The sequence below is a fragment of the Artemia sp. Qi Xiang Cuo genome, chromosome 18 (genome assembly GCF_049724085.1).
Source record: "Artemia sp. Qi Xiang Cuo chromosome 18, ASM4972408v1, whole genome shotgun sequence".
In the NCBI taxonomy this organism is placed as follows: Eukaryota; Metazoa; Arthropoda; class Branchiopoda; order Anostraca; family Artemiidae; genus Artemia; species Artemia sp. Qi Xiang Cuo.
The window spans coordinates 43,016,658-43,040,461 of NC_142811.1; the positions used below are offsets into that span (position 1 = coordinate 43,016,658).

At 38.0% G+C, this 23,804-nt stretch overlaps 1 protein-coding gene across 2 annotated transcripts in view; it reads right to left on the reverse strand.

The window, feature by feature from the left end:
• Positions 1-23,804, reverse strand: part of LOC148941518 (ras-related protein Rab6) — a 74,080-nt gene that overhangs the window by 18,542 nt on the left and 31,734 nt on the right. For both annotated transcript variants that reach the window (XM_089104479.1, XM_089104480.1), the window contains exons 2-4: positions 12,036-12,254; positions 8,071-8,276; positions 5,868-5,931 (exon numbers count right to left, since the gene is read on the reverse strand). In XM_089104479.1, coding sequence (XP_088960605.1) covers positions 5,868-5,931; positions 8,071-8,276; positions 12,036-12,254 — 489 coding nt within the window. The remainder of the gene's footprint in view (positions 1-5,867; positions 5,932-8,070; positions 8,277-12,035; positions 12,255-23,804) is intronic.

The following is a 23,804-nucleotide window of genomic DNA, read 5'->3' on the forward strand; positions in this document are numbered from 1 at the left end:
CATTATTTAAAACTCTTGCCCTGAGGGCTGTGGGGGAGTGTCCTCCTCAAAAAAATATTTTCTATCTGGAAATCAACTACGCTGAACAAAATGGCTATCTCAAAATTTTGATTGGATCTGTTTGGGGAAATGATGGGCTTGAGGGGGGGGGGGGACTGGTTGCTCTCCAATCACTTTCGACTATTAAAAGGGCTCTAGCCCTTTGAATTTCCAATCGAATGAGCCTTTTTTGAAGTTTCTACAACGCCTTCTATAAAAACCTTATATGCCCCCAGGGCATAACTTAAAACCCTTGCCCTGAGGGTTGTGGGGGAGTGTCCTCATCAAAAACATATTTTCTATCTGGAAATCAACTACGCTGAACAAAATGGCAATCTCAAAATTTTGATTGGATTGTTTGGGGGAATGATGTGCGTGGGGGGGGGGGATAGTTGCCCTCCAATCACTTTCGACTATTAAAAAGGGTACTAGCCCTTCAAATTTCCAATCGAATAAGCCTTTTTTGGAGTTTCTATGACAACACCTTCAATAAAAACCTTATAGACCCCCAAGCCATAACTGACAACTCTGGTTCCGGGGGTAGTGGGGTAGTGTCCTCCATAAGCATATTTTTTCCATCTGGAAATCAACGACGCTGAACAAAATGGCTATCTCAAAATTTTGATTGGATGTGTTTGGGGGAATAATGGGCGTGGGGGGGGGGGGGGGGTTGATTCTTCTTCTTCAGTCGGGCACTTCGTATCGAAGAAGTTGTCGTAGAAACTTCGAAAAGGGCTCATTCGATTGGAAATTGGAGTGGCTAGTGCCCTTTTTAATAGTCGAAAGGGATTGGAGGGCAACTAGCCCCCCCTACGCCCGTCATTCCCCCCAACACATCCATTCGAGATTTTGAGATAGCCATTTTGTTCAGGGTTGTTGATTTTCAGATAGAAAATATGTTTTTTAGGAGGACACTCCCACACAACCCTCAGGGCAAGGGTTTTAAGTTATGACCTGGGGGCATATAAGGTTTTTATAGAAGGCGTTGTCGTAGAAACTTCAAAACAGGCTCATTCGATTGGAAAGTCGAAGGGCTAGTACCCTTTTTAATAGTCGAAAGTGATTGGAGGGCAATTAACCCCCCCCCACGCCCATCATTCCCCCAAAAACATCCAATCAAAATTTTGAGATGAGCCATTTTGTTCAGCGTAGTTGATTTCCAGAGAGAAAATATGTTTTTGAGGAGGACACTCCCCCAAAACCCTCAGCGCCAGGGTTTTAAGTTATGCCCTGGGGGCAGATAAGGTTTTTATAGAAGGCGTTGTCGTAGAAACTTCAAAAAAGGCACATTTGATTGAATATTCAACGGGCTATTGCTCTTTTTAATAGTCAAAAGTGATTGGAGGGCAACTAGCCCCCCCCACGCCCATCATTTCCCCAAACCGATCCAATCAAAATTTTGAGATAGCCATTTTGTTCAGAGTAGTTGATTTCCAGATAGAAAATATGTTTTTGAGGAGGACACTCCCCCAGAACCCTAAGGGCAAGGGTTTTAAGTTATGCCCTGGGGGCATATAAGGTTTTTATAGAAGGCGTTGTTGTAGAAACTTCAAAAAAAGCTCATTCGATTCGAAATTCAAAGGACTAGTGCCCTTTTTAATAGTTGAAAGTGGTTGGAGGGCAACTAGCCCCCCCACGCCCATCATTCCCCCAAACACATCCAATAAAAATTTTGAAATAGCCATTTTGTTCAACGTAGTTGATTTCCAGATAGAAAATATATTTTTGAGGAGGACACTCCCCCACAGCCCTCAGGGCAAGGATTATAAGTTATGCCCTGGGGGCATATGAAGTTTTTATTGAAATCTTTGTCGTAGAAACTTGAAAAGGGGCTCATTCTATTTGAAATTCAAAGGGATAGTACCCTTTTTAATAGTCGACAGTGATTTGAGGGCAACAAACCCCCCTCTCACGCCCACCTTTTCCTCAAACACATTCAATCAATATTTTTAGAAAGCCATTTTTTTCAACGTAGTTGAAAGTTGTGGAAATTGTGTCTTTAAGAATGACAACCCCCTCCCCTCAAATCCCTCAAGGCAAGGGTTATAAGTTATACCATGGGGCATATAAAGTTTTTATTGAAAGTGTTGTCGTAGAAACTTCAAAAGGGCTCATTCAATTGGAAATTGAAAGGGCTAGTGCCTTTTTTAATAGTTGAAAGTGATTGAATAGCGACTAACCCCCTTTCACGCCCACCATTTTCCTAAACACATCCAATCAAAATTTTGATATATCCATTTTGTTCAACGTAGTTGAACGTTCAGGAACTTAGGTCTTATAGGAAGTTAACCCCTTCAAAGTCCTCGGTGCAGGGTTTGAAGTAGTGCTTATATGACATATAAAGTTTATATAGAAAATTGGTGCATAAATCATCGGCAGCACGGTCGCGCTGCCTAAGTAAAGAACGGGGACACTCGAGAACGAGACAAGAAACGGGGACTAAGTAAAGAGGAGGACAATCCCTCACAATCTTCAGGGCAAGGGTTTTAAGTTATGCCCTGGGGCATATAAGAACGATGTTGGCACAATGTATTATTTATTAATTTTTTCCTTTAGAGCAGGGACTTCGTATCGAAGAAGTTGTCGTAGAAACTTCAAAATGCGCTCATTCAATTGGAAATTGGAGTGGCTTGTGCCCTTATTAATAGTCGAAAGGGATTGGAAGGTGACTAAAACCCCTTTCACGCCCACCATTTCCCGAAACACATCCAATCAAAATTTTGAGATAGCCATTTTGTTAAGCGTAGTTGATTTCCAGATAGAAATTTTGCTTTTGAGGAGGACAGTCCCCCACAGCCCTTAGGCAAGGGTTGTAAGTTATGCCCTGGGAGCATATGAGGTTTTTTATAGAAGGCGTTGTCGCAAAAACTTCAATAAACGCTTATTTCAATTGGAAATTACTAGGGATCGTGTACTTATTAATAGTCGAAAGAGATTGAAAGACAACTAACCCCCCTCTCATGCCCACCTTTTCCCCAAACACATCCAATCAAAACTTTGAAATAGCCATTTTATTCAACATAGTTTTAAGTTCTGGAAATTAGGTCTTTAAGGATGAGAGCCCCGCCACAGCCCTCAGGGCAAGGGTTGTAAGTTATGCCCTGGGGGTATATAAAGTTTTTATAGAACGTGTTGTCGTAGAAACTTCAAAAACGGGCTCATTCGATTGGAAATTGAAATGGCTAGTGCCCTTTTTAATAGTCGAAAGTAACTAACACCCCTTCCACGCCCACCATTTCCCCAAACACATGCAATAAAGATTTTGAAATAGCCATTTTGTTCCACGCAGTTCAAAGTTCAGCAAATTATACCTTTGACCAGGACACTCCGCCCAGAGTCTTCAGGGCAAGGATTATAAGATATGCCCTGGGGGCAAGGCCGTAGCCTGGGGGGGGGGTTTACCCGGTTTGAACCCCCCGAAATTAGTAAAACCTAGGTAAAAATCAGTATCATTAGTCGAAAACTGAGTCAAAAATTAGTAACCCCCCCCCCTCGAAAGAGTCAAAAATTAGTACCCCCCGAAAAAAAATCCTGGATCCGCCCTTGCCTGGGGGTATATAAGGTTTTCATTGAAATATCCGTAACGGTAACATGAAAAAGACTGCCCTTGATTGCAAATTAGAAGGTGCATTGCTTTGATTGATAGCCGAAAGTCACTTGAGGCCAAATAATCACCCTCTTACACCCATCTTTTGCTAACATGCATCAAATCAATCTGTTCGATAGACATTTTATTCTACGTAGTTGAAAGTTTTGGAAATTAGGTCCCCCCCCCCAGAGTCCTCAGGGCAAAGATTGTAAGTTATGCCCTGGGGGGGTATAAGGTTTTTTATTGAAAGCGTAAAAACTTCTAAAGGGCTCATTCAACTTGATATTGAAAGGGCTAGTGCCTTTTTTAACAGTTGAAAGTGATTGGATAGCGACTAACGCCCCTCTCACGCCCACCATTTTCCCAAACACATTCAATCAAAATTTTGAGATATCCATTTTGTCCAACGTAGTTGAAAGTTCTTGAAACTAGGTCTTTTAGGATTATAACCCCCTCACAGCCGTCAGTGCAAGTGTTGTAAGTTATGCCCTGGGGGCATATAAAGTTTATATATAAAGTTGTTATAGAAATTTCAAAAAGGGCTCATTAGATTGGAAATTGAAATTGCCCTTTTTAATAGTCGAAAGTGAATGTAGAGTAATTAACCCCACTCTTACGCCCACCATTTCCCCAAAAACATTCAATCAAAGTTTAGAGATAGCCATTTTGTTCAACGTAGTTGAAAGTTCCGGAAATTATGTATTTCAGGATGACAATCCCCCAAGACCCCCAAGGGCAAAGGTTGTAAGTTCCGCCCCGGGGGCATATAAGGTTTTTATAGATAGAGTTGTCGTAAAACTTCTACTTTTCGTAAACAAACAGAATTTACAATAAATAACCGAGTCAAACTCAAAACGAGCAGAAATTAACATAAGTTGGGTGCAAAACCCCTCTGCCTTCCCAAGGCCAGAACAAAATTTGCACTTTACTGAAAAAAATACAAATCAATGTTCATTGTCAGTTTAATATACATATACTGATATTTAGTAATCAAAATGTTAATATTATTTGATTTATTAAAGTTATAAAAGTAAAAACATTGATGTTTTTTAAGTAGTGAAAAATGTGACAAGTTTGTTCTGGCCTTGGGAAGGCAGAGGGATTTGCCCCCAATTTATGTTAATTTCTTCTTATTTCGAGTTTAACTAGGTTAATTATTTCAATTTCTGCTCGGTTTGTGCTTATTTTCTTTATCGATGATGATTTGTGGTAGTTTCGCGCTTGATAGAGCATATGATTTTATTTTTGCTCATTTTTTGTTTGATGGAGTTCTTTACTTTTCTTTGAAAAACTTATTTTGTGGAAAAAGTTTTTTAAATTAATTACAATAAAACATTAGTTCCTAAATAAGTAGCTCAAAGCATATTTGCTTAGAAAGAAAGAGTCTATATGCCCGTTTTTCTGAATCTAAATCACATAAGATCTTTAATTAAGTTTAAAATAAGACTATGACTACACAAGTTTAGTCGTTCAATTTTAACATAAAAAAGAAGAAAATTGGAAAAATTTCTAATCAGAATTAGGAACCTTACCGGGTTATAGTAAGCTCCTAAGAATTGCACTAAAGCAATAAATACCATTCCAATTTGAAACTACCAATCAGATGAGCTCTTTACAAGCTTCTGCTATATCATTTCAGGATACAAATCAAATATGGGAGGGAAGGTTTTTTAAAAAAAATTCCAAGGATAATCACCTGAAAATTTTGCGAATCCCAGGATCTAGGTCAAAAAGGACCGTTCTCCCATGGGTTGCAAACAAGACTTCAACAAAATTTTGATGAAAGTATGCACCAGACACCCCCACCCCTCCCCTACTAAAAACCAAATAATTATGTTCAATCGAAATTAATCTACTTAAATGACATCCTGAAAAAAATTAGATAGAAAGCTCTTTTGTCCCCTGTGGAAGCACCTATCTATGATTCTTTTTTTTTTGCTGTTCCCATCCGACACACAGAACCGTTCCTAGGGTTTATGGTGCCTGGGGCAAAACTGATTAAAGCGCTCCTCACCTCCTGACTAAAATATAAAAAAAACTATCAGAATACAAGTGAAAAATTCAATCAAAGTGGGCAATTCTCAAGCCACGGTGCCCCAAAAGCCACGGCTCCCGGGGCAACTGCCCCAGTTTCCCCCCTCCCCTAGGAACGGCTCTGCTGACACACAGTGGCTCCAAGCTGGAATGAGGTTAATGCTATTGGTTAGGTTGTACCAGGGAATATAGCTAAAAAGGATACTGTCTTCAGGAGGTTTCTTCTCAGCTTCCATACCAGGAAGGGCGGCTGCTACTCGACGGAAAAGCTGAAAAGAAGGAAATAAATTAAGCAAAAAACAAAACAGTTAAAAACGGAAGAACCCAGTTAAGAATATTCAAAAAATATTTATAAGGATAAAGGTGAACCTAAAAGAAGCAGTGAACTGACAAATGAGAAAAAACCGAAATTGTAAATCATGATTTTACAGAAAACTAAGGACAAAATATTACAATGATAAAATTCTCTGATTAATTTATGTTATCTGCAAAATGTACTCATTGCTAAGGTGAGCTTGCACCAACGTTGCTAAGAATCCCATGCACAGGAAAAAGAACACCTACACAAAGAATTATCGTATTGAAGCAAGCTGTTTCGTATATCTGTTTATAGAAGATATATTTACAGTGTGGTAACACGGTAGATTGATGCTATATTAGGTAGTACAGAGCCCAGGATTCGATTTCCACTGCTGTAAAGTTAGGTGACAGGCCATAGACCAATCCCTGTAAAAAAAAAAGACCAGGAAACTGAAACGTCGGTTCAACACCCTAGGCGCAGTCAATAGCTCTGGAGGATCTTTTATCCTTTTTTTTTATCCTTAATGTATACAAGTTCCCTCTTTATTTATTCACTTTTTAAGGCTTTTCATCGTATCCTTTCATTGTTGTGTCAACTACCCTTATCTGATGGCAAAAACCAATTATATCAAATACCTATTGATCAAAACCAATTGAATGACAAAGTAACTAAATGTGATAACTTGATTTCTAAATCTTTCTAAAATAACTACTGATACTGGTGATGCAACGCAACCTTGTTTCTGATTGGTCAACTGCTTTTGGTTGAACAATCATTGACGTTTTTAATTTCTTACGTTAAGTAGCTTATGCCTCATAATTCCAATGTGAAATCACTAGAAAAGTATGAAAAATGTTAAATACGCCTTTTCACCGATATGACATTTGATTTTTTGATCAATTTCTTCGAACAAATAATGAACTCATCAATGTTAATTAATTGCTACAACTACCACTGTTACCAACAACTCACTGCAGCACAAAGTCGCCTAGGGCCAACATAGCTACGCATGCTCCTGCTTAATCCCAAACTGCTTAAAGTTTCACTCTTTACACCCACCCAAGAACTTCTAATTTCTTTTAAAACTTTTCTTGTGACCTCTTCTCACCCCATTCAGAGACGATATTAAGTAATAGTGGTAGCAGTTAATTAGTTGGTAATTAATTATTAGTTAAAAAATTAGTTGTAAATGAATAACTACTGAAATTAATTTAATAATTAATGACTCATATGAGAATTTAAAGCTCGTGATTCCGTAGTAAACCTCAAAAAGGTTCAGTTAGATGAGAACATAAATCTTGTTCTTCAAAAAGTACAAAGCACAAAAGCTAAATCCTTCTCATATAAAGCAAAGGAATTTCCCACGTATTAAGATAATGTCGATGTAATGCTAATTAGCTCAATTGAACAAAAGCACCCTGCATCAAAAGACAGAACACAGATTACCCTCGATTCGGACAGAAGGTGTTCCGGTGGCAAATCAGCTATTCTGGCAGCATTAATCACCTGAAAGCAAATCAGCTCAATCAGCTTAAAAAAAGTAAATTGGCTCCTGTCGATCAAAAGATATTTGTCGTCGAATATTAAGAGCGTATTTCAGCATTTGTCATACTGGGGCAAAAATCTGGTACTCAATTCCAGTTAAAATCCGAGAGCGGATAAACCAGGTTACTGAAAAGCTATCTGAAAGTTAAATCTGTAGGGGAACAGTTCCAATTATTTTGTTTTTTGTTTGATAAGCTCGTTAAGGTAGCTTTTGTTTACATTAGATTTTAATTTGCAGCGCTTAAGAATGCCACTAAGAATGTGCGCTATTTTTCCAGACTGTTTATAAATTTGTATTTAAATAAAACTGATCAAATCTAATTTAATTTCAGAAAGACGTATCGAGTAGTCATTTAGTCAATGCGTCATCATTAGGTTCTGATCCAATAACTGGATATTAGATAAAATTATTAAGTATATCATTTCACTAGAATAAATACAAAAATTCTGGCACTTAAAATGTTTGTAGTTACATACTTTTTGTGAAAAAGGCCCCTTCCTGGCTTGAAAAGTCACTAAGTCCAAAAATAAAATAAAATAAGGAAAAAGAGAAAAAACTTACCTGCTTGACATTATATCCTGCTTTAGCAGATGTCTCGATGAACATTACATTGAGTTCACGTGCTCTTCTTTCTCCTTCTTCGGTGGACACTTGCCTCTTATCTGACAGATCTGTCTTATTTCCAACAAGCATAATAATGACGTCATTTCCCCTTTCGGTCCTTACATCATCAATCCAGCGAGATGTCTGGTGGAATGAATTAGCATCTGTAAAAATTAATGAACGATTTAGAGGTCAATTTCAGCAAATCCACACAGCAAACAGCACAGAAAACTTGACAAGAAGATTCAATGTTGGTTGTGAGTTCAATACAATGATCATTTGGTCTTTGATCGTGTGATAGAGCTGAGAGAAAGTTTTTAAGTTCAGTTAGAAATAGACTTAGCCAAACTGACTTCTGAAAAACAGTTTCATTGAAGATTTACTGTTGGTCCTGATTTAAAATAGGGCTCATCTAGTCTTTGATCATGTGACTGAGCATAAGAGACAATTTTTAAGTTCAGTTAAAACTAGACACAGTCAAACTGACTTCTGGAAACCAGTTTGATTGATTTTTCATTGTTAATTCTGATTCTAATAAAATGATCATCTGGTCTTTGATCATGTGACTGAGCATAGATAAAATTTTTAAGTTCAGTCAGAAATAGAACAATGGACAACTACCTAGAATATACATCCCCCCTTTCCTAATGATAAATCCTGTATTTAAAAAAGGGCAAATTGCGTAACTTACAATCCCTGCCCTGGGGCCTGCAGCGGGGATTGCATCTCGAAGGCAAAGTTTCTAGAGCTTTTGACTATTTTGAACAAAATAGTCCTTTCAAAATTGTAATCAGTGACGAGGGAAGAGAGCATCTAAAAAGGGCAAGGGAGACTGGTTGCCCTCCGATAGCTATTCAAAAATCCCCTCAACATCCCCTCAAATTTTCAATTTTTTTCAAATTTCTCAAATGTTTATGTTCGGCATTCCTCTCCAAAGCTTTGGGGGGGGGGTGATGTCATCCTTGTAGGCACAGTTGTTTGAGCTTTTGACTATTTTGAACAAGATGTGTATTTCAAAATTTTGATCAATTGTTTTTGAAGAGGGTAACAAAAAAGGTATGGGAGGGGGCTGGCAACCTTCCAACCACTTTTCAACATCCTCCTCCACATGTCCTGAAAGTTTCAACTTACTACCCTCAGCTGTTCTTAAAATAATGCGGTTCCTCCTTTTTGATAAACCGGATGCACATAGTGCCTTTTGATTTAGTATACCATACTCCTCAACATTCTCCAAAAGTTCACCTTAATGCCCTTAGCCTTTTCAGATAAACCCAGAATCAAATATTTCCCCTTTTCCTAATGATAAATCCTGCATGTAAACAGTCGGCAGGTTGCATAATTACAATTCTTGTCCAAGGGTTATGGGAGGCATGGCATCTCTGGAAGTATAGCTATTCGACCTTTTGACTAGTGTCAAAACAAAACGTCACTTCCAAAAATTCAATCTGTGTTGAGCAGAGAGGGTACCTAAAAGGCAAGGACGGGGTGGTTGCCCTCCAATCTCTCTTCAACGTCTCCTCAACATACCTTGAAAGTTTCAACTTACACCCTCAGTCGTTCTTTAGATATTGCTGATATTCCCTTTTCACAACCAGCAAGCATAGAGTGTGTTTTGATTGTCCTGGCATCCCTCTCAACACTTCCTCCATTTTTGGAGATCCATGATCAAACATTCCCTCTTTTCCAATACAAATTATTGTCTACCAACAACGGGCAAATTGCATAACTTATAGCCCTTGCCCCAGAGGTCGGGGCGGGGTTTTAACCCTGGAGGCATAGTTATTTGACCTTTGAACTATTTTGAACAAAATGGCTATCTCATAATTTTGATTTGATAAATTTTAAGTAAAATGGCTGTGAGGGGGTGGGGGACTGGTTGCCCTCTGATAACTTTTCACTATTAAAAAGGGCACTAAAACTTTCGATTTCCAATCAAATGAACCTCCTCCAAACTTTATATGACCACATCTTTCACAGCAACCTTATATTTTAACAATAAGCAACTTGCATAGCTTACAGCCCTTGCCTCAGGGACTGGAAGGGGGGGGAGGATCAACCTTATATGTTAACAATAGGCAGCTTGCATAACTTAAAGCGCTTGCCCAGCGGGCTTGGGGAGGGGGGGATTTCGAACTTGGAAGCATAGCTATTTGACCTTTGTACTATTTTGAAGAAAACGGCAATCTCAAAATTTTGATCGGATACGTTTGAGGGAAAAGGGCACGGGAGAAGAGGGGACGGTGCCCTTCAATCACTTTGGACTCTCAAAAAGGGAACTTGAACTTTTGATTTCTAATTGAATGAGCTCACTCCAAAGCTTATACGACCGCCCCTACCATAAAAACCTTGTATGCTAACAATGGGCAACTTGCATAACTTACAGCCCTTGCCCTGGGGACTTAAAGGGGTTTTATCGATCCCGGAGGCATACTTATTTTATCTTTAGACTATTTTGAACAAAATGGCTGGTTGCCCTCCGACCACTTTTGACTCTTATAAGGGGAACCAGAACTTTTGGTTTCAAATCGAAAAAGCGTTCTCTGGAGTTTAAACGACCACCCCTTACATAAGACCTTATATATTAAGAATGGACAACTTACATAACTTACAGCCCTTGCCACAGAAGCTGAGGGGGTTGTCAACCCTGAGAGGATAGCTATTTGGCCTCTGCCTGCATAGCTTGCAATCCTTGCCCCTGGGCTGTTCGGGTTTTTCAACCCTGGTTATTTGACCTTTGGATTATGTTGAAGAATGACTTATCTCAATACTTTGATCAGATACATTTGAGGAAAAGGGGGCGTGGGGGAATCCACTTGTCCTCCAATCACTTTTGACCCTTGAAAAGAGCACAAGAATTTCCAATTTTCTATCGAGTGAGTCATTCCAAAGTTTATACGACAACTTCTTCCATATGAAGTTCCCCTGAAAAAAGCCAAAAATATTGAAGCCTTGTGGCTCTTTACTATAGGAAACGCTATTTACCTGATTTTGATATATTTTCGTTTCAACTTTAAAGAAGGCAGAAAGAAAAAAATCGTAAAGTTCACACCAAAATTATTATGGGTAATAGGCTATATAACGCGACTTTTTCCTGAGTGTTGAGGGCCCAAGCTACTAATGATTTTGCCGAAGCAAAGGCATGGGCACCCATAAGATGAATTTTAGGGGGGAGGGGGCTTACCTGGTATAATCAGCACCTCCAATGCTGTATAATAGAAATATCAAATCACAAAAAGATAAGAATATAAGGCAACGTAATTCAGCCAGGGGGAGCCCCCCCCCCTTATGGGCGCCCATGAGCGAAAGAAGGGTCATCATAAACCCCACAAAGTGGCATCTTTTGCTTAGTATATAGTCATGTATACATAGGCAGAAAAGAAGATTATAGAATATAGAAGAAAACCATTTTTTTAGGCAACACCTATAAAACATACGTCTGCACAACATACCTTGCTTTGTAAACTGTTAAAATACTTCAAACACCACAAAATCCCACTATCAGCCAAGAGCCTAGCCAACTGTACCTGCACACAGAGCATAGAAATCGACATCTATCATCTTATATTTGAACTCCTAGAGTCGAAAGATCTGCTGAAAGGTATCTGAATATATATAATAAATATGAGGCAATCAAGCCAGTAGCTCTGTAGCCCACAGAGTGAAGCAAAAGGAAAAGGGCTAAATAGTTATACTGAAAAGCCCGCCTGCTGTTAAATAGAAGAAGAAGAAGAACATTCTTGCAAATAATAAAACATTTATCATCTTTTTCATTTTTTGCATCTTTCAGAGTAAAAATCCTCGTTTTCAGGAGAAAAATATATTTAAAAGAGTAGCAAGAAAGAGATAGGACTTACACTGCCAATGAAAATAAAACTTACTATTAGATGCAGATATACAATGAGGATGATAATGAAGCAACTTACTTGTAATGTCATAAACTACTACAGCAACCGTGGAATCTCTAATATAGGACGGAATTAAAGATCGAAATCTTTCCTGACCAGCAGTATCCCAAAGTTGAAGTCTCACAGTTCGGTCCTCCAAATACATTGTTTTCGAAAGGAAATCTATACCAATTGTAGCCTGGTAGGTATTATCAAAACTGTCATACATGAAACGTGTAATTAATGACGTTTTACCAACTGAAAAGTAAACGTTATTTTTAGATGTAATACATCATTTAAACTAATGTAATTTCTAATAGGTTTTAATACATAGTCAAAAAGTACAGACAAGATTCCAGGAAAAATTATGGATTGTTAGAGGGATCAGTTAGAGGTATCATGTAATTTTGATTAAGCAGATAAAAGTTCAAATGATTTAATCAAATGAAAATCTCTACCTGATGTTGCCTTGTGGGTATCTTAAAAAAGTTATATATGAAATGGGAATTAGTACCGTTTTTCTAATTGAATTTTTAATTATTCTTGCTTTTCAATAGAGTTCTAGGTATCTTTGTATTACTAGTATGCAGTATAATCTGGTAAAAACTGACAAACATCTGTTGCACTTAACATCTGTTGCACTTAGTGGCACAGATATATTAAAGCATATTGAAGTATAGTGTATTTTTTTTTTTAGCCAATCGTTTTTAAGGCTCAACACAAAATAAAAAGAAAAGAAAATATGAACAACAGATGAATTATATCAACATATTTCAAACAAACGAGATTCAGAAAAATGTTGACACTTTGACAGGTTACATTACATGTTCAACTCCCCACCCTCTGAACAATGCCTGGTTTTGGCCACTTTATTCTTGTACTCAAACAGCAAAACCAAACACTTTTCATGATCTTTTATATTTTTCAAGTAACTGCAAAGTACAGCTGCCATTTTGACAATACAAGCAAGAAACAAGCCTCTCAACAACAACTACATATAAAAACATGTCAAACACGAGGAACTGTGCACCCCACATAGCGCTCTGAGATGCATACCAGGCGGTAGAAAGTGGCGAACCCCTCAATAGCTCCATCCAAAATTTCTTCTTCCTGACTGTGTAAAGGTAGAATGATAGAGAACCCAAAAGACAGCTCATTAATGCCATACTAGTAGTTGTTACTGAGATAGAAGAAGCGAGTTTGTTGCATATACACAGGGTTCAGACAGGTCGGTTCGTTTCAAATTATAGGCTCTGTCCTATTTTTGTAAGATTTCCCAGGCCCAAATATAGGATTCGGAAGTCCTCGGGATCAGATCTGTGGTAGATGGCGTGGGATGCCTGGTCAAATAAATTTGTCATTTCCCGAGTTTTTGCATTTATTTTTTTTTTTTTTTATTTCAAATACAAACTGTACAAATAGTAAAAAACTGTAAAAAATCTGATACACATACTGTGCCAACGATTGACTGATACAGGTAAAATATTTGGAATCACTCTTGCTGCTTCTTGGGGATCAATTTCGATATGATGTCAGTTTTTCTCTTTGCAAGAGACTGCTCCATTCTCGCAGATTCCACCATCTGCTCTCTTTCACTTGTTCTGGACTTCAAAGCTCCTTCGAGCAAAGAAACAGCCAGGGCAATGTCTATGGAACTCTTGGACTCGGCAGCCTTCTTGATTATGTCGGTCCCTTCAAGAAGTAGAGTATCTGCTACTGTTCTCTTTTCTTGCTCTGATGCTCTAAGTTTTTTCCTTTTGCTTTCCAGGTCTTCTATTTCTTTCTTTTGTCGTGGACCTCCTGCAACTTCCGCTTGCTGTCCTCTTCGAAAGCTGCTTTCTCCTTCTCGGATAGCTCTTCTTTTTTCTTTTCATCCAGATATTGTTGACACCGAGACCGTGCGGAACGTGCAAGATTCAATAGCTCTTTTGTTATGACAAACCGTTCTGGTTTTCCTCCATAAAGCCTCAACGTGTCATATACCATGAGTCTCGCATCCAGAACGCGTTCAGACATCAAGCCCTGGTCTTCGCCGAGAATACTACCAGAACGCGAGAACCCACGCTCAACATCTGCGCTACCATGCGACAACGTCAGCACCGCTTTGATAAGCTTGGTAAGTTCCAGGTACTTGCTGTCCCTGCGCTCATTCACCAGTCCAAAATAATGGCTCCAAAAATGATCGATCCGAGTAATGTCCTCAGGGGTCCAGTTTCCTTTCGCAAAAGCAGCCACTCAGCCTGGGCGACGTCTGAGCTTACTCCAACCGCAATCTTGCGTGCCACAACCGCTATGTCTGCAATGCTTCTTGAATCCTTCATGTTAATCGGATTCAAACAGCGTAAGCCTCTAGAAAACTATCCTTTTCCAGAGACATTTGTTCAAAATATGGCGAATACCCGCAATAAAATGTTTTCGCACATTGACATAGAAAATGGCCTTGTCTTTCAGTGTTGCTTTCTCACCGAAAGCTCGTTCCACATTTTCTGAAACTATGAGCGTTTCTGCAAAATTTTTCAGCAAGGTTCAACATTTCTGGTGAGATATTTTCAGTCTCGGTCACGAAATCTGGAGTAAAGACCCGTCTACAAAGCATCACAACTAGTCTTTTGATCTCTAAGTGCAGAACATGAATGAGAGGCTCTTCTCTCTGGAACAGTTGGGTGAAACTCATGAACAGTTCTGCTGAGGCTAGAACCAACTCGAGTTGGGCCTTCATCGTCGCACTTTTGTTATAAGCAACAATCTGAAGAAATTTGGGAGTGGACAGAAGATACTTCAGTTTTTTCTCTCTCGGCACGAAGTTCAGGAAGTACTCTAAGATTGCCGGCCACTGCTGCATGAAAGCATTCTCTGGCACTCCCACTTTCTTTTGGCACTTTCGATAGTCTTCACAACGTGCAGGCCAGCCGTCAAAAAATGAATGCACAAGAATAACAAAATCGGAACTTTCTTCTCCGAACACCTGAAGACCTTTCAAGAAAGCGTTATAAATTATATGGATGTCGCAAGTACCAATATTCAACATTCCCTTTCCCGTCACTTTCTTTTTTTCGACATTGAACTTGTTCCAAACGCTTTTGTTGACGTTTGGTCCGTCACTTCCAAGCATGATCAGTTTTTCAAGTGGCAGCTGATTCTGCTCAATAACTGACATAATCTGCCTATAAGGTCATCACTTGTCTCGTGGCCCATATAACTTGTGCATAAATGTCTGCTCTGGATTTCGTTTCCGTATGAGGACCAATATCGGTATCTGTAACTCTTTCATACCAGCGTTGTTAGTTGTCTCGTCATATTCTAGTACAAAATATGACTGAATGTCCTCCACAAGCATTTGCTTACATTAAAGATGCAGCGCATCGGTGATCAGATACGTGTGTTTCTTCGCACATAGGGACATTCCGTCGGGGATCTTACCGGGGAACATCACATGGAAGGTTGCAACAATATGGTCTGAAGAGTTAACAGACAAGGAACTCCGAACTATCCAAAGTTCCCATACCGAATCAGATTTATAAGTGACATCACACTCACAAAACATACTTGTACCAACTAATGGTTTATCTTCGGTGGTTTCATCCAACTCGAGATTATCCGGTCAGGTGATGCTGTAGTGGATATAGCTGAGCAGTAACTGTGGCTTTTTATTCTGCCGATCGCACATGTTGGTTTAGCTGAGCAACCCCAGCTGTGCAACCAAGATTTTCCAAGCAGAGTTTGCAAAAGAACGAGTACTGGTCGTTCCCAGTCTTACACCATTCGCCAATCTTTCTACCGCTGCAATCCGTCTTAGCAAGCCATGAACTATTGAACTTGGTAAGCCCCATACTTAATTACTAAGCATCAGCTGCAAAATAGTATCCCGCGATTAAAAGGCCATAAAAAGAAAAAATGTGGATATATCCGAAACTGGGCCGTATTCGCATCAGCCTTTAATAGCGTCAGCCAGAAAACTCAGAGTCTCACTAAGTAGAGACTGCTAGCCTGTATACTGATCTGCGCTCATTTCGGACAGGCCCAACATGACAAAAACAAAACATAGGCTACTAAGTCAACACAACAGCATAGCCCAGGCAGAAGCAGCTTACTAATCCCAACACAAAGCATTTGTTAAGTTCAAACAGCTCAACATTTGTAATTAATTATCGATCTACATCGAAAGACAGCACAGTCTACAAGCAGAGTCAAAAGCAAAGAAAAGCACATCTTGGCTTACTGAACGAGCAGTGAAAATTGCAAATCATGAGCAATGTTCTTGGTGCTCTTCAGCCGAAAATATAAGAATAATAGGATTTTAGCCAAAATATAGGCATTTTATAAGAGTGCATTAAAATATAGGAATTTATTGGAATTTATAGGCGAGTCCGAACCCTGTATACAGTCTAAATAACAGCTTTACTTACAATTTTGTAATTTTTTTTATCATAATTGGCAAACAAAAAGAAATTAAGAAAAAAACAGAAGAAAAAGTCAAGATTACTTGCAATACAGAAAAAAAAACATTTGAAGAAAAGGTCAAGATAAAATGAATAGACGATTACACTTCCTATGGATTGGACCAGATTTTCCCTAAGGATAGCAGATCCAGGATTCTACACATACAGTTATATTCCTTAGGGAGTGTTTAATGTACACAACAGAAACTCATGGGTAGGGCATCATATTATGTGTTCAGGAGTAGAAGGTGGGGGCGCTCAGAAACCTCCCAAAAAGAGAGCTTTTGGCCTGATTTCATAAAACTCTTAGAAGATGGGGATCTTTCAGGACAATCACCCCTGTAGCTTGATCGAAATTAGAGAGCGAGTCTTCCAGATAATCAAACAAGTAAATGGGTGGCAGTATGAAAGTCTAAAATGGAAATTTCTTATTTGGATTTAAAATTTGCATTTAAACAGTTATTTTCTGGACAATCTTTTCTTTGTCCTATAACTAAGAATGTCTTCTAGATGCTCTTGACAATTTAATATCAAAAACAAGATTTTTACTGAAAAGTACAACTAAAACAAACAAGAAATTACTATAGAATCATTAAAAGTTTTTCCACTGAGGAGGCTATTCATTTTCTAATAATGTATTCTAATTATAAACTGGAATACTTTTTAGATCCCTTAGAAGCATCTTCTACCTATCATCATCTATATTGTAACGGATGTATGAAAATTGGGTCATTTGATGAAATACAGACACACTTTTTCCCCCTCTTATCCTGAAGATTATGTTCTTCTCTAGGAGACGTTCAATGTTCACAAAGTTAATTTAGGGTTTCTCAGGGACCTCCCTTAGGAACTCTCTTATTGGCTATTGATATAATGACCTATATCTAGTATTGGTATACTATTAGCAAAATTTCAGAATGTTTAGTAAGACCTGCAACTAGAGTTGGTCTCGTTTAGTACTTGCACACAATACTAGTCTTATTATCAAAGCAAGAGCAAATATTGAGTTGTTATCTGCAGTATTCAAAACAGTTTAGTAATAGATAGGCACAAAGGTTAAACCATTTACATTTAAATCATAGCTAATCTACCAAAGTCAAGTTCCAGTGAACAGTAAAGAGCGAATTTAAACACAAATCACAAAGAATGGCGAAAAAGACCTTAAAACGAACAAAAACTACAGTGAAGACTGACACCAAAGTAAAAAAAAGGGTTACCACAAATAAGTGTGGTACATCACCCTTCAAGCATGACAAAAGTCTCATGTGTTATTTACACTTTACTGAAACCAAATATACTTTGAATAGTTTTGTTTTTTCATTTTAACAATAGAAACTTGACTACTGCCCAAACTTTTAGCATTTTCTTGTTTTACTTTTACATCCATTATTTTCATATGCATTAGAATGAATGTTGGCTGATAAAAAATTTAATTTAAGCTATTGACTATTTACTTAGTTTTTATTAAAGCACAAATGACGTTAAAGGATTAGGGGGTTTAAGGGACATCAATACCACACATACTTGTGGTAAAAAAAAACCTGCTTCAAGTCTGTTTCTCTTGAGCCATTGCCTGGACAAGGTAGTTCTCAAGATTTAAGCAAGATTTAAGATCCAATTTTAAAAGTGGTAATATTTGAAAATTTTCAAATAAAAGAAAAAAGACTTGTGCCAAAATAAAGGAGTTTTTTTTGCCAAAATTCAAGACCTCTATTCTGTGCAATCTTCTTGGCTTTGAGGGAAATTTGTTACAAATCTTTTCTTGAAGGCAAAGCTATGTTAGTTGTGAATGCCAAAGCCAACTGGCTTTTAAACCTGTTTATTTACGTAATTCATCATTTAAAGGTGTAATTTATCACTGAATTATTGTCACTTATAGGCAGTTTGTTGAGGTGTTTGTGGTGGTTCAATGAGAATATCTAAGGGGGTTATTTGCAACACGCTGTTTTATAGAAAACTACAAATACTCTATGGAAAGCAAAGGTGGCTAATACGGTAGACTAGAAAAGTATCATAAATATCATATAAAAAAGAAAGTTATTTCAAAATTTACTCTGCTTTTATTGTCTAAATCCACTTCTCTCAATAAGCTTCTAATTTCAGGAAAATATTTTCTTAAATAATAAAGAAAAGCGATTTCAGGAAGGTTAAAGTCCCCCAGAAGGACAATATCATAACTGGCAAAATTGGACATCACATGGAATAACATAGCAGCCAAATTAGCTTCAGAAACCAAAACAGAGGGAGCACTGGGACTTCTATAAACAACGCCCACTACAATTGAGATTATTTGATTGTGTAATTTTATCTACACAGACTCAATACCATTAGTAGTCAGAGAATTAAATGAATGAGACTAACCTTTAGTTTATCTCTTATATATAAGCACACTCCTCTGTGGCAAAGTGGGGAATTCAGGTTAGAAAAGAGTTGGTAACCATTGATTTTGATTTCATCAGGTGATAAGACTGAAAATGTTTTTGGTGAAACTTGTATAATTGCTGACACATCCACTTATTCTGTTATCATACAAAAGGAAAGTTAAGAAAGCTTATTAGAGAGGCTGTCAACACTGGAGCTCAGGAACTTCATTTCTTGCTAGGAATCTGAGAGGATACAAGAACCAAAGAAATGGTAAAATTGTTGGACATAGCACTACGAAATGACAAAGAAGAAACAGTAGGTGATTAAGATGTTGCAGAAGAAACAAAAGAATTGTTAGCATTAGACAGGGAAACATTATTATGATCACTACAAGACAGTTGAGAGATGAAATTTGGTGGTGCAAGTCCATAATCATTTAAACAATTTACAGGGGTAGAAGGAGGCACAGACATTAGTGGGAGATTTGAGTGGTCAGGGGGATTGCTCCAACTGGACGGTTTTTCGAATGATGGCACCCTTACAAATTATCAAATCCCCCTCTCCATTAGCTTTTCTGCATTTCAACTTCTCAACTAGAGCTCTGTACAATCTTCCTTTGGACTATCACCACAGAAACTGATTGATTCTTTTGTTCCAAAGGTATTATTTGTTGTCTAAATTCAGTTGATGGCACAGAGAAAATGAAAGGAGGGGCGGCTACCTGAGGGTTGATGGCTATTTTAAAGCCTTTTTACTTTGACTGGGGGGGGGGAGGGGGCACTAATGTCAACTCCATAAGTGTGTAAAAGATAATTATACAGGAAAACCTCATTGTCAGTCTGGGTGGGGATTCCATATGAAACAATATTCAAACGTCTTTCAAAACACTGATGCTCTGAATGTGCTCTCTGATGAACATCAGTTTCAGTTAATTGGGCTACATGAAGCTAAGACAATTGAGAAGACACTAGGTACTGAATAGGTGAAACAGAGCACACTGATTGCAGTGAATTTTCAATGTGTGATACCCTATTGGCAATATCACTAACCAGGGCAGAAATGTCACTTTTAATGTCAGTTCTCAGTTGGTAAAGTGCTTGGGTCAACTAATTAGTTGTGGCAAACTCCTTCTTGAGATCTTCCCAGAAAGATTTCAAGGAATTATCCATAACAGAAGCTAGCTTTGCTATCATAGCCTGTTCACTAAAGGGGGGAGGGGGATACTTTGCAGGCTGGACAAGACCATGAATAAGAAGTGATTGCATCATCTTGCTTAATAATTTATATTCACCAGGAGACAGGTCCAGATAATCACCACACATCCACTTCTCACAAATGTCACACTCCATGGCTGAGGATCCCCTCATCTAATTCTGTAGAACAGGGAGCACACCTATCATGGCCTTTGACTATCATGGCTTTTGACATGGCCTTTGACTGGGCTTATGTGTTTGCGCTTTGTCTTGCTGAACATAATAAATTCAGCTAAACAGGTACATAAACAAACAGCAGAGCCATCTAATTGTTGGAAAATATTAACACACTAGGTACATCCTCAAATTCATCATTGTGTACATATCACATTCACCATTAGCCTATGATAGGCTAACAAAAGATCCAAGAATAATTGCTGGAGCAAACTTGACAGATTGCAAACTCCAATTAAATAAATAGCTGGGGAAATCCTGTATTTAATGATATAACTTAATATGTATACAGAGCACTTGGTCACACCAAAAAACAGTGATTTTGTATTGTTTAATTTTTAGCCTCTAGGCAAATACTTCATCACTTGACTGATGTCCAATGTCAAGCTAATTTTTAAGAAGGGAGAAAGGGACCTAGCTAGCAACTACCAGCCCATCAGCTTTACTTCCATACTTTGCATGGCACTGGAAGATATATCATTTGATAAGTTGGTCAACCATCTAGATGACAACCAGTTACTCAGGAAAAGTCAGCATGGGTTTCACAAAGGCCACTCCATTGAAACCAATGGAGTGGCCCAATGAGTCTTATGATATTGTCACCAAACTCCTTGAGGGCATCATCCTGCTGGATCAAGCAAAAGCTTTTGAAAAGGTGTAACATGACCTCCTGTTACTGAAGGAACCATCTTGGGGCCTATATTGTTTAGTAAGTACATCAATGACTGATTAACAAAGCTAAAGGATCCCCTAACGTTATATGCTGATAGCTAGTATAAGCTACAAGGGCTAGCTAGATGTAATGAAGAACCCTCAACTGTTCAGGAAGACCTCAATATGCTTTCAAGATGGCCTGAAGACTGGAGCCTGCATCGAAATGTAAAGTTCTTCATCTTGGCACAAAAAAAAACAACAACAAAAAAAACAACCAATCACACACCATTGGGAACAACCAACTGGAAGTGGTAACTGAATAAAAAGATTCAGGTGTTATTATTGGCAATGAGCTTAAGTTCCATAGCCATACACAAACTCAAGTTGCAAAAACAAACTGGACCCTTGGACTCATCAAGGGAACATTCACCAGTAGGAAGCTGTGTCTGGTAAGGAAACTCTATAAGGTATTAATCTGCCCTCGTTTAGAGTTTGGTATGATTTTGGCATACCTACAGTATAAACTGGATGCTAAAGCACTTGAGAATGTTCAGCACCAGGCCACCAAGCTTGTACCACACCTGTGAGAAAAAACTTATGAAGATTGTCTTAGATCCTTAAAACTCCCTACACTGGTTTACAGAGAAAAAAGGGGAGATGTCATCATGACTTGCAAGCTGCTAGAATACTCAAGTCTAAGCTCAGTTTTCTCTTCGCCCCTCTACAACTCCACCAGGGGACGCTGTCAGAAACTACAGGCCCTCAGAAACCAGCAATGTGTGCATAAGAACTTCTACACTGTTTCCTCTGTGTAGAATAGTCTGTATAGAATATTCTCTCAGATGTCACTGTTCAATCCAAGACTGCTAAATTATTCAACAAGGGCATCATTCAGGACTGGACAAATGTGGAATGGAAGCTAACTTGGGATGCTGCCTAATCTCGACGAAGTTCACACCGCCAGCAAGAGTCTCTACAGGAGGTTCAACACCCCTTTATCATGGTGGTCAATGTGATTTAAGGTAATGTATTTTTCCATTTCTTGATTTTGTTGGCACTGATTCACTTTATGGGTACACAGGTTGCAGCAAGAGTGATACATGGGGAATATATAATCTGGGCTATATATTTGCACATAAGTGACGGGTAAAGTATAGTAGAAGTGCTTCAAAATGTACAAACTAAAATGTCTACATATTGTAGGGGTTAAAGTGAAATATTTCTGTCAGCTAACAATTCTGTTTCTACTATCTAAACAAATAGCCTACCTGTTAGCTAACATTGTTATCAATTAACTGGATGGCAGAAAAGCCCCTTATGAAATAAGACTTTTTTTCTTAACATGTTTCCTCATAAATTTGCAGTTTACAACATAATTTAGCTAGGATGAAAGTGAATACATCACTTGATGTTATTCATATGCTCTTTCATACTTTAATAATCATTTCTGGGGGCAAACTCTATTTTGACCTCTTAATGGAGCCACAAAAGGTAAAACAGTCCATAGTTGCCAAAAGTTTAAAAACAAATTATAAAAAAACTGTCTAGTAAGAAAAGATCGTCATTCAAAACTGATTTGGGATTAGTAAATATTATATTCCTTAATTTTAATAGTAAAATGTTATTAAGAAAACAAATTTACAGAACTTTTTAATAAGTGCCTGAAACCCCCTAAAATAATATCACAGCAAAACTGATATCATTTTTGAGGGGGTTTCTAAATCTCTTTACAAAATTTTTCAATTTGTTTTCAAAATAGCATTTTACTATCAAAACTAAGGAAAATAATAATAACCATTCCCAAATCAGCTACAAATGGCAATTTTTTCTCACTAGCCAGTTTTGTTTTTAATCCAGTTTTGAACTTATGGTGACAATGGGCCGTTTTGAGCTCATTTAGCCCTTTAAGGGCTGAAAATGGAATTTGAAGAAGAAGCAAACAATTAGATTATGAAAGAGCATAAAAAAGGCATCAAGTCATATATTCACTTTCATCCTAGCTAAATTATGTTGTAAAGTGCAAATTTACATGTTTCCTTCTCAATAGCCCCAATTCTGAGTTTATACCCTCAATAGCTCAAGTTGTAGGTTAAGAACTATATTTGCACTAGTGTGGGGAAGGGTAAAGTAGGTTAAAATGCATCTAGGAATTATAGCCTGTTAGTATTTTAGGATTTTTGAAAGATATTTTCAGAATTTTATAGCCTTGCATTTACTTTCAAGTAGGTGTAACTTCCATACCAGATCTTAGCTCTTTGATGAGTCAAGAAATAAGTTTTATTCTGCAGTGTTAACAGCATTGAAGACAGTTATGTAATTTTGTCGAAATACTGGGGGGGGGGCATTGGGAGCCAATTTTCCTAAATCAAGGGAAAAGGACGGTAAAATTCTAGTTTAGCTACTTTTTGCTATCTTGGAAAGGGGTTAGGTTAGGAAAATGAAACTTTCAGGGATGGCTCTACAGACTAAAGTATGTAAATCAACTATACAACTAACTATATTACTATATTACAGAAACTGTTTTTCATAGAACTCAGTTTCAGCAAGAGCACTCTTAAATGTTTGCAACGTTGGCACAGAAACTACAGTATTAGATAAACTATTCCAGAGTTTTGTTGCTTGGTTAATAAAGCTGCATTAACCTACTTTCTTGTGCACTCACGGCTGATACAGTTTATAAAAGTCTTGTCGCGTGACTGAATAATGACAGCTTGAAGAAATCAGCCCAGTCCAAATTATCAACACCTTTCATAATACAGAACATATTGATCAGGTCAATCCTGTCATGTCAAAACTGCAGGGAAGGAAGTCCCAAACATTGCAGTCGGCGCTGATACGGTAAATGACTCAAATATGGCAAAAACTTTGATGCTCGATGTTGAACCTTTTCATTTTGCTGCGAGTCACGTTTCCATATCGGATAC